General features: G+C 36.3%; 1 protein-coding gene across 3 annotated transcripts in view; it reads right to left on the reverse strand.

Moving 5' to 3' along the window:
- The window catches only part of HACE1 (HECT domain and ankyrin repeat containing E3 ubiquitin protein ligase 1), a 119,322-nt gene extending 113,961 nt beyond the window's left edge, over positions 1 to 5,361 (reverse strand). For all 3 annotated transcript variants that reach the window (XM_077780007.1, XM_077780008.1, XM_077780006.1), the window contains exons 1-3: positions 5,312 to 5,361; positions 4,058 to 4,147; positions 2,664 to 2,768 (exon numbers count right to left, since the gene is read on the reverse strand). In XM_077780007.1, coding sequence (XP_077636133.1) covers positions 2,664 to 2,768; positions 4,058 to 4,147; positions 5,312 to 5,340 — 224 coding nt within the window. In that variant the 5' untranslated portion in view covers positions 5,341 to 5,361. The remainder of the gene's footprint in view (positions 1 to 2,663; positions 2,769 to 4,057; positions 4,148 to 5,311) is intronic.
- Positions 5,362 to 12,484: the final 7,123 nt, after the last annotated feature.

Consider the following 12,484-nt stretch of genomic DNA (forward strand, 5'->3'; position numbering starts at 1 on the left):
TATCAAAATTAATCTTCACAGAAATAGAAAGGCATCGATGGGGCACCTGGGTAGCTCAGCTGGTTAAGTGTCTGACTTCAGCTCAGGTCATGTTCTCACAGTTTGTGGGTTTGAGCCCTGCATCAGGCTCTGTGCTTAAAGCTAGCTCAGAGCCTGGAGCCTGCTTCAGATTCTGCATCTCCCTCTCCCTTGCTCACACTGTCTCTCTCTCTCTCTCTCTCTCTCTCAGAAATAAGTAAAACATTAAAAAAAAAATAGGCATCCAAATTAGATGTTATGTTAGGGTCACAAACTCTTGTTACTCCTTCTCTCCTCACTGATTTGCCATGTGAATCAAGTAATTTGTTGTATTTCTTCATCTTTGAAATATAAAAGTCTCCAACTTAAATGTTTTCACACATCCCCACAGCAAAAAAGATAAATAAGTGAGGTGTTAATGATAAAATGTGTTAACTGAAAGGAATCCTTAAAGGAATCCTTTCACAACGTATANAGCTGGTTAAGTGTCTGACTTCAGCTCAGGTCATGTTCTCACAGTTTGTGGGTTTGAGCCCCGCATCAGGCTCTGTGCTTAAAGCTAGCTCAGAGCCTGGAGCCTGCTTCAGATTCTGCATCTCCCTCTCCCTTGCTCACACTGTCTCTCTCTCTCTCTCTCTCTCTCTCTCAGAAATAAGTAAAACATTAAAAAAAAAAATAGGCATCCAAATTAGATGTTATGTTAGGGTCACAAACTCTTGTTACTCCTTCTCTCCTCACTGATTTGCCATGTGAATCAAGTAATTTGTTGTATTTCTTCATCTTTGAAATATAAAAGTCTCCAACTTAAATGTTTTCACACATCCCCACAGCAAAAAAGATAAATAAGTGAGGTGTTAATGATAAAATGTGTTAACTGAAAGGAATCCTTAAAGGAATCCTTTCACAACGTATAGATCTACCAAATCATCACAATGTACCTTTAAATACCTTACAATTTTGTTAGTTATACCTCAAGAAAGTTAGGGGGGCAAAAACCATAACGGTCTTCTAAATGACTTAAATCGCTGACCACAATGGCAGTAGACATTTAATCCCCTGTGTAATGACGGTCCTCTCACATACAGTTGTTGAGATAGAGTACTGAGATATTTTTCTATTTGTAGCTCTTTTTTGAGAGAGAGGGAGAGAGAGAGAGAGAGAGAGAGTGTGAGTGTGAGTGTGTGTGTGTGTGTGTGTGCGCGTGTGTGTGTGAGTGAGCGAGCGAACAGGGGAGGAGCAGAGAGAGAGGGAGGGAGAGAATCCCAAGCAGGTTCTGCTCTGTCAACACAGAGTCCTAGGCAGGGCTCAGTCACACAAACCACGATATCATGACCTGAGCTGACATCAAGAGTCAACGGACATTCAACCAACTGAGCCACCCAGGTGCCACTCAATGTATAATTTTTTGAAAGAGCTTTGTCACTATCCTACCAATGTTGGGATAATGTATCCAGATCTGACACAAAGAATGAATTCAACAAGATCTAGGACCTTGAGTGTGACACCCTACAAACATATCTAATGTGGCTAATTATTAATAAAAACAGCTATTTAATCAGCACAATGTTACCTATCAGAACAGTGGACAACTAGTTCACATGATAAATCGGGAACTGGAACAGAACAGTCGGTGTCAAAGGACTATACCTTTCTCTGGTCCAACCCAGACATCACTATGAGTCTTGTATTTTTGGTTCCACTTTAGTCCTCTGTATGTAAAAATTTAGTCTCAGAATGATGCAGTGCACAATTTTAGCCCCAAATCTATCTCAGGCAGCTACCTCAACTACCTAGAATCCCTGGTCAAATTAGGAAACAAAAATATTTTCAGAGGTAATCAAAAAAAGAGACACATGGGAATATATTTTTATACAGAAGTTTTATTGCATTTGAAACATTTATAAATGTAAGTTCCTCAAGCCCTGAATAAAAAAAACACTTTTTTTAAATTTTAAACATAATTCCAGCCATTTGATATAGTTTCTCAGTTCAAAAGAATTTTAAAAAGCAAAAAAATAGTGTTAGGTAGAGGCAGACACAGAGATGTGACATCTGAAACTCTCAACAAAAAAAAGGAAAACGAAAACCATAAAAAGTATAATCAGGTTTAAAATAGCACATGATAATATAAAGATGTTCTTAATGATGACCAAAGTTATCAAAAAAAGGCAAAAACATATTTACATTTTGGAAATACTAGTTTTATAATAGGAATAAATTTATTTAGTAAAAAATTCAAATGGAAGGCTAGTAAACAATATATTTACTCCATCATTAATTTCATTAATAAAACTAACTAATCAAGTCATTTGGAAAATAAGGCATGGAACTAGACATGAGAAAAAATAATCAGGAAAAAGGACACCAAAACAAAGAGGTGACAATTATGCTTTTCAGAAAATAAAATGTCATTATAAGTAAAAATTAACTTCAACAAGAATATTTTCAAGAAAAAATATTAGTAAAAAATTTAATAAATTATTAAATATGATAGTTATTTTAAAATTGAATATAATGACCCATGACCCTCTTCCAAAGGCAAATAACAGTCAAAAAAACAAATTCACCAAATCAAGAGTGCCTTGAATACTGTTAGACATAACTGATAATACAACTTAAGCTCCTCAAAGAAACCAAATATTTACCCATTTCGAGCTGCCAAATGAAGAGGCGTACAGCCTGAAATATCTTGATAGTTAGGATTTGCTCCTTTCTTTAATAGCAGAACCAAGCATTCCACCGATCCACAACTAAAACGGTATTAAAAACAGTTCAGATACATTCAATAAATAGCCACAGCTGACATACCTTAATTAAAAAACAAAAAGCTCTATTAAACACATTATTTTTAAGGTACATTATTAACCTATAATTTAAGTTCTGTCACAAAGAGTAAATATCCTCTACTTTCAAGATGGTACATTCTACTATGAAAGCTATGAAGTATTTGAGATTTTCAAATAAAGCAAAATAAAGAATTAATACATAAAAGAAACCACATAGTACTCTTAATTTTTTGGCTTCTAGAAGCCAAATTTATTATGAAAAATTAATTTTAACACATTTACCTAAGTTTTGAAAAGAAGTTAGGTATCAACTAATTGATTGACTATATACTTAAAGATTATGGATAAAAATCATTCTCACACCCAAGTAAAAAATATAAAGCCAATGGTTTCATGTGTGGTTAACATAAAATTTCATACTGGTATGGTAAGAGAAAGATTTCAGTAAATATACTCTTTTTTTTCGTTTTCAAATTTTATTTAAATTCTAGTTAGTTAACAGTGTAGCGTTGGGTTTCAGGAATAGAATAGAATTCAGTGATTCATCACTTACATACAACACACAGTGCTCATCATAACAAGTGTGTTCGTAATACCCATCACCCATCTAGCCCTACCCTACCCATCTTCCTCTATCATCACACAGCTTGTTCTCTATCTTTCTGTCTCTTATGGTCTGTTTCTCTCTGTCTGTCTCTGTCTCTGTCTCTCTCTCTTCCCTTCCATATGTTCATCTGTTTTGTTTCTTAAATTCTACATATGAGTGAAATCATATGATATTTTCCTGTCTCTGACTGACTTAACTGGCTTAGCATAATAACTCTAGCTCCATCCATGTTATTGCAAATGACAAGATTTCATTCTTTTTGATGACTGAGTAATATTCCACTGCATATATATACCACATGTTCTTTATCCATTCAACAGTTGATGGACATTTGGGCTCTTTCCATAGTTTGGCTATTGCTGACAATGCTGCTATATATAAGTGAATGTACCCTCTTAAATAAGTGAATGTAACCTACCGATCTGATCTAGAACTAACTAAGATAGTAGATGTGAGACTTTAGTCTGATCTCAAGGTTATCTAAAGAAAGAATGCAAACAAAGCACACTATCCTCTGAACAGAATAAAGAACCATTCAGCAGTCTGTTCTCATCTTTCCCCATAACTACTTTAGGACAACACTGATCCAAAGCTTACTGATCATTACTCTATATCAGACTTTAATCCAAAACATCTTCCTTCTTACTTTGCTGCAATGTGAAGCAAGCTTCTTTTCACACGTCCAAACGCATAATTGACATCAAACCTCGAATTTGATAGTAGCTCAGAAACAGATCTACACCAAAAGAAAATCAAAGGGGAGATATATTAAAAACCAGTTTTTAAAACATAGTAACTCAAGTTAATAGATTTTAGCTACTCTTAACAATTATCCAAAAAGTTCTGTCTCACATCAACCAAAAAACAAAGCACTACTCTCTAGGCATAGCATGGTACCAGCAAAGTATCCAAAAACCAACTGCACTGACCTATAAACTGGTGTTGAAGGTTTCCTCATCTGCTCATCTATATCACCTGCTCTGAGGAAACCTAAGTTGGCTTTAGTTCTCCCTAGATTCTTAAGAAAGAGAGTTGGGCTGGCTAATCCCATTGCAAAAAGTATGGCCTATCTATATTAATCTTTGCCAAATAAGAAAAATCAGATTAAAATATAGTTTTAGTTATATCAGACTGAAAGTTTAAAGCAAAAAATTATTTATATTGTAAGCTTATTTCAAAATAGTTTCCCTGTCACTTTCTTACTGTATCAAACTACTAAATGGCTAACCACAGCAGAAATGTCTGCTACAAGTGTAAACATCTCATCACCTAGCCAGATAACTGTATCTCATATGCACCCAATAAAAAGAACATCAAAGCAGAAATAAGTTGTCCATCAGTCCAAACCTTTTGCTATAAAGATCAGTAGTGACTTCCAATGAAACCATCACAATGTTTTTCTAATTGTCAGTCACCAACCAAATACCTGACTTAATATCTGACAATTCATTTAAAACAATCTCTTACCATAAAATTTTACGGTTGATATGGATCTTGGAAAATCTTGGTTTTTATTTCACAGACAGTAAATTATAACAGAGGGTAAACAACATTCGTCAGGACAACATCTATGTCCAAACTGTGTGTGTATGTGTGTGTGCATGTATGTGTACACAACACTTAGGTAAATTTATACTTCTCTTGCACATTTAAACAAAAAGTATAAATCTGAAATAGCCATGGAGTGCCTGGGTGGCTCAGTTGGTTGAACATCTGACTTCAGCTCAGGTCATGATCTCGCAGTTCTTGAGTTCGAGCTCCATGTCGGGCTCTGTGCTGACAGCTCAGAGTCTGAAGCCTGCTTTGGATTCTGTCTCCCTTTCTCTCTTCCGCTTGTGCTCTTTCTCTGTCTCTCAAAAATAAATAAATGTTAAAAAAAATTTTTTTAATAAGCACTCACCTGTGTTGATCTGCCATAACCATTGGCATTAATGTATAAACAGCAGTTTCATTATCTGAGTAAAAAAACAAAACACGTAACAAAAAACAATTAATTTATCTCCTATTTTCTTCCCAAGCGTGGTACTTAAGACTACTTTTTTTCCTAATTCCATATAAAAAGTAAGAAGAGGTGGAAGAAGGTTAAAGACAGTGCAGATCCGTGCCTGGGTGGCTCAGTTGGTGAACTTCTGATTCCTGGTTTCGGCTCAGGTCATGATCTCACAGTTCATGAGTTCCCAGCCCCAAGGTGGGCTCTGCACTGACAGCACGAAGGCTGCTTGAAATTCTCTCTCCCTCTCTTCCCTGCCCCTCCCCAGCTCTCTCTCTCTTTCTCTCTAAATAAATAAACTTTTTAAAAAACCAAGAAATACCAGAGGTATTATAAAACTTGCAGCAAGGCAGAATTTATCATATGCTCAACCCTTTTAAATCATCACCAAAGTGCTGAGCTTCTGGATGTGATGGGGAAAATGAGAGACCTATTACTTTCTGCAGCTTACGAAATAAATTTCTTTTACTTCCAAAGATGTGTTTATCAACTTCATGTTTTATCAAACTTACATGTAGTTTGAGGGAATTTTAAGCATATATGGGTATTAAAGATATGCATGCTAAAATAATTTTAAAACATTAAATATACATAGTACTTGCTTCTTGCCAACATTAAAACAAATTATTTGAGAAGCTTTTATGAAACTTGTTTTATGAAATTGAAGTCTTAATTTTCCCTATTATTTTACACTTTTTACATTTTCATTTATATCTTTTATAGAGTAAGTTCACAGAGTATGATCCAAAAAAAAAGGTTAAAAGCCAATAGTATCTACGATAGTAGATTATACTTACATAAATTTCAGCTATGTTTGGATTTATTTTTACATATTGCTAATGGTCATTTCTCGATTCAATGTATTTATGTTTTTAAGAGTTACTTACAGACAAGCAACTCTGATAATGGCCATTTAGCCCTTAAAACATTGATGCTGATACTAAAATTAGTAAGTTTCAAGAAGAAAAGGCTATTTGCAGAGTATCAAACGAGCTCTCCAAAATACTGACTAATCACAAAGAAAAACAACAGATTTACAGTGGGGAACCCAGCTGATATCACCTTGATTAATTGATAAAGGGTAACATCACCAGATATAGTAGCCTCTGATATGATCCACTATGAAAGGTATATCATGAAAAAAATATCACACAAACCCACATTAAGGGGAATTCCACAAAACATCCAAGCAGTCTTCTTCAAAAGTCTCAAGGCCAGGGGTGCCTGGGTGGCTCAGGAAGTTAAAAACCTGATTCTTGATTCTGGCTCAGGTCATGATCTCACGATTCATGGGATCTAGTCCCTTGTTGGGTTCTGAGCTTACAGCACTGAGCCTACTTGGGACTGTCTCGCTCTCTCCCCCTGCCCCTCCCTCACACACAGATGTGCACATGTACATACTCTCCCCTCTCTCTCTCCCTCTCTCAAAATAAATAAACATTTTTTTTTTTTAAAAAGGTTCAAGGCCACTAAATACAAGAAAAGTCTGAAGAACTATTACAGTTTGGGAAAGCTAGGGAAACATGGACAACTAAATGCAATGTGGTATCGTCAACCAGATGCTAAAACAGAAAAAGGACATTGTTGAGAATACTTGTCAAATTCTAATAAAGTCTGTAACATAGTTAATAGTATTATACCAATGTTAATTCCTTAGTTTTGATAACAGTACTATGGTTGTACAAGATGTGAACATTATGGGACACTGAAAGGTGCATGGAAATTCTGTACTATTTATGCAATTTTTCTCTACCTCTAAAGTGACTTAAAAATAAGAAGTTGTAGCCAAAAAAAAAGAAAAAAGAGGAAATTGTTATCATTAAGAGAGTCTTAAGAGATGATCAGCCAAATGTAGTACATGGATTTTGGATATCGATCCAAACAAACCAACAGTAATAGGATGTTTGTGAGAAAAGAAAATTCAGTATTGACTGGGTATTTGATGATAATAAAAATTATTGTCAACTATGTTGGCTCTAACAATAATATTGTGATTACATTTGAAAAAAGCAGTTTACATATTTAGAAATATATACTGAAGAAATAAAGAGAGAGAAGGAAAAAAGTTATCACCATTTCTTCACATCTTTGCTCATTATTTCACTATTTGTAAGTATATTCATGAAAAGCAATTTAGTTATCGTCAGGACTATTCACAAATTCAGCATGCAGATACAGCACTTTCACTACAAAAAAAATAATACTAAAAAATCATAATCATAACATGTTTTAAACCATTATCTTTTGGGGGGGTTTTAATTTTTTAAATATTTTTAATTGTTTGTAATGTTTATTCATTTTTGGCAGAAAGAGGAGATACACAATCCAAAGCAGGCTCCAGGTTCTAAGTTGTCAGCACAGAGCCCAATGTGAGGCTCAAACCCACAAACCATGGGATAATGACCTGAGCTGAAGTAGGTAACAGACCTAACAGACCGAGCCACCCAGGCACCCCTTAATGTTTATTATTTTTGAGAAAAGAGCGCAAGCAGGGGAGGAGCAGAGAGAGAGACACAGAATCTGAAGCAGGCTCCAGGCTCTGAGCTGTCAGCACAGAGCCCAAAGCAGGGCTCAAATTTATGAACCCTGAGATCTTGACCGGAGTCAAAGTTGGAAACTCAACCAACTGAGCCACTCAGGAGCCCTAAAACATAATCTTAAAGGCACTATTCTAAACACTTCATATATATCATCTCTTTTAACCTCACAACCTTATGAAGGAGGTACTATTATTATCCCCATTTTGCAAATGAGAAAACTGAAAACTACATTAGGTAACAAGCTGTGTGATGGTGGCAATAAGGGGCTCAGTTCAAATTCAAACGTGGCTGATTCCACAGTAAAACTCTTATAGTGCACCCAGTATACTACATACAGTAACCAAAAGATCTACAATACTTACTCATTTATGTGCAATACACTCTAATTTGTTTATTCTGTTTTATTTCAGTTGTTTTGTTAAGGCTGACTGCAATAAATTATTCTCATTAACTACTGGTGAGTCACCACCCACAGCTGAAAAACACTGCACTGAGCCTCCCTTGACGTGGCAACATTCTTTATCTCTCATATGATACACGCCCCAATAAACATCTGAACTCCCAAACCATGACAATTTCATTAAGTGTCTCCATAATAAAGTAAGTCACTAACAGGAAATACCCTTATTTTGAATTAAAATTTTTAAATCAAGTTAGTACATAATTGAAGTAAGCATGAATGAGCATCGTAAGATTCACATGGGTTTTATTTAAAGGTATTTATTTAGGTAAAATTTAGATGTAGAGTTTACTTTTTAAGTCACATATAAACTTATAGAAACACAGTTCACATACACTAAAGGTATGAGGAAATAAATATAACCACAACTATGATGCTAGAAGGAGACTATCTAGGAAATAGTATACTATGAAAGAACAGAATAGAGGCACTTGGATAGCTCAGTCAGTTCAGCATCTGACTCTTGATATCGGCTCAGGTCCTGATCCAGGTCACAGGATCAAGCCTGCTCGGGATTTCTCTCTCTCTCTCTCTCTCCCCCCCACCCCTCCCCAAAGCTTGCTCTCTGGCTTTCTCAAATATAAANAGAATAAAATCTGTTGTTACATGTGCTTTCTTCTCCACACTCATGAAGACATTTTAAGAACTAGGTATATAATTAAAGTTTTCAGAGTGATAAGAGTTTAATCTCACTTATCTGATATGGTGGCCATTTTGATTAATTGATAAAGTTCCAGAACTCTACAACTAAAAGGAAAATCTTAAAGAAAAGGAAGCGCAGGTTCATGATATTATTTATAATTTCTCTTTAAACCGTCAAATGGGAGGGATTTTTTTAAAAAACTAATAATCGGGGCGCCTGGGTGGCTTAGTCGGTTAAGCGTCCGACTTTCCGACTTTCGCTTAGGTCATGATCTCGCGGTTCGTGGGTTCGAGCCCCACGTCAGGCTCTGTGCTGACTGCCAGCTCAGAGCCTGGAGCCTATTTCAGTCTGTGACTCCCTCTCTCTCTGACCCTCCCCTGCTCACGCTGTCTCTCTCTCTCTCTCTCCTAGAAATAAATAAAACATTAAAAAAAAAAAACAAAAAAAACCTAATAATCACCAGGGCACCTGGGTGGCTAAGTCGGTTAAGCACCAGACTTCAGCTCAGGTCATGATCTTATGGTTCATGGGTTCAAGACCCACATCAGAGCCTGGAGCCTGATTCAGATACTGTGTCTCCTTCTCTCTCTGCCCTTCCCCCACTTGTGCTCTGTCTCTCTCTCTCTCTCTCTCTCAAAAATAAATGAACATTAAGAAAAATTAAAAATGAATAAAAAATAAAAACTTATAAGCACCCTAATCATCATTCAAATATATCCTAATATGGGCTCTAGTTCTATTATTTTACATTCACTGTAAATTCAGGAGTTCATGCCTATTTTTTCCACATAAACAAAAACAATATAAACCAATTTTTTAAAGTCCACTGAGAATCCACATCCCTAAAGTAATTTCCTTCTCTGAACTTCCTCTCTCACAAGATTATTTCGATGTTAGTCCTGCCCAGGATGATTCAACAACCTGCACTCCATTACTGTAAAACCCAGGTTTTCATCATCCCAAGGAAACATCAATGTGTTCTACCAGAATCCAGTTCAGTAAATCAAATCCCCAGTTTAATCCTATGCAACAAAGTTAATTTTAGAGTAAAAGGAGATTAAAAACTTTCCAACCTTAAAAGTGTGTTCCAATTAGATGCTTATTAATTACTGAATTCTAACATGGCAAAATAAGCACAGTATCTGATTATTTTCTAAATTTAGAGAGATCTCAGAACTTAACTCTGCAGCCTTTTAAAATGCCAAACACAACAAGCTGGATTTTTGTAACTAGAATGCAACACACACACACACACACACACACACACGTGTGTGTGTGTATACATACTTGAAAGAGCAAAGCGCAGAAAATTCAAAAGATTCATCAGAACTTAGGGACAAAGACAAATTAAAGGAACAAGATAAGCAAATCATCAAAATGAAAGAGAAACAAATGTAAGCAAGATGCCGCTTTTGCCTAGCAACAGAGGAGAATGCTTTAGTTTTACTTACTACCCTAGTTTCCAAGGACTCTAGACTATTGGTGAAACTCTCTAAAAAGTTGAGAGGTTGATATTCAGAGCTTTAAAAATGTCGATGTAATTAGTTCTATAATTTTTCTCCAATTTACTAATCCTAAGGACATATTTAAAGGAAGGCTAAGACTTTAAAACTACAAAGTTGCTCCTCATAAAATCTATTATCAAAAAGAGATTCAATATTTGCTACATGAATCCCATGAAATGCTGCAAAGTCATTAGGCATATTTAAAAATATTAAAAAATGTGACATTTTCTAAAAACAAAATAAAAGGCTATAAGCAGTATGATCTTAATTTGGTAAAGAGAAAAAAACTAAGAGAAGGAAATGAAATACTAACATTGTTTATTACTAAATGGCAGAATAACAGAATTTTTAAAATTTCTTTCTTCTTGAAATTTTCTACAATGAGAATACATTACTTTTGAGACCAGGATATATTATCAAAGTCTTCTAAATCTTATTTGTGTAAAACATAGTGGGATTTAAACTAAGCAAGACAACTGCCAAGTCAATGGAAACTGTACATGTTGTGTTCATCAGCCTATCTCCTTGAATTTGACTGTGGAAAATGAGGACAGCACCTAAAAAATTGACTCAAAGTAGAAGCTGGAAAGAAAACAGAAGCTTGGAAAGAAAGAAGCTTGAACTTCCAGTTCAAGCTGGAAGTCTAGCTACTAACATCATTAATTATTTTCAGCCAACTACTTCATACTAGCAAAATGTCAAGTAGAAAATTATTTTTCAGGGGCACCTGGGTGGCTCAGTCTGTTAAGCCTCCGACTTCAGCTCAGGTCATTATCTCACGGTCTTGTGGGTCTGAGCCCCAAGACGGGCTCTGTGCTGACAGCTCAGAGCCTGGAGCCTGTTTCAGATTCTGTGTCTCCCTCTCTCTCTGCCCCTTCCCACTTGCACTCTGTCTCTATCTCTCAAAAAATAAGTATAAAAATTTTAAAAACTATATTTCTCAGAAAGTCACACAAATCATCCCTATTCTTAATCCTTAAAAGAGACTAGGGGGAAATTTTTTCGTGAAAATTACCCCCAAAGTCCCAGTCCCACATTTATTTGCTGACTCTCTCCCAAGGTCTCCTTCCATAACCTACAAGTCACCTCTCTGACAGCAACTGAAAGAACGTTTTGAAAAATGAAAGATACATTTATACAACCCATTTAAAAAATTAAAGCCATAACCTCCCAATCCTTCTCCAACTGGGGCATACAGAACGGAAAGCCTATTAAGAGGCAGCACTGCCATCTCCTACTGCCACTAAAAGGTGGGAATTCATGAGGCTGCAAAGAAAACAGCTTTATGTCTCACCTCCTTTACTGCTAGTGCTTTACCTATTCTGCAACCCTGGCACAATGAACTAAAATCCCTGAACTACAAGGATCATGCCTTATTCCTCTTTGGCCGAAGGTCCTCAACTCACACTTCTGTCTGGTGAATAAATGAAGAATGAAGGCAGGCATAAATTTTTAAAAGTATATATATATAAACATACATACACAAATAGTACTTTAAGAGTACTAGTGTGATATCTGACACCCTTTTATCTGTTTATTGTCAAAATACAACAGTGCTCTACATTTCCGAAAAGAAAAGAAAGGCTACCTAACTCCCGCTCTGCAACTTAAAGCAAATAACTGTTTTGGTGCATCCCTCTACCCCCAACTAGCAGCGATTGTAAAATGACCCACAACTGTAATGTTTTCTGGATCTGGGTCTCCGCCATCCGACTGATATTTCTGCCCCTTTGCTGAAACCTTAAATCGACAGTCGGGAGTGACTTGGGTCCTGCTTCTTCAGGCACCAAGGCCCGCAGAGCCCAGACCTCCGGCAAACTCCCACCTGCTAGGGCAGGAGCCCCGGGAGAGGGGCGGCCGCGGGTTCCAGCCTCACCCCTCCCAGCTAAGAAAAGTAACTGTGGGCGTTTTCTCCGCTTTGGGTTAGTTTTTCCA

Source organism: Crocuta crocuta, unplaced genomic scaffold (genome assembly GCF_008692635.1).
Source record: "Crocuta crocuta isolate KB4526 unplaced genomic scaffold, BGI_CrCroc_1.0 scaffold147, whole genome shotgun sequence".
Lineage (NCBI taxonomy): Eukaryota > Metazoa > Chordata > Mammalia > Carnivora > Hyaenidae > Crocuta > Crocuta crocuta.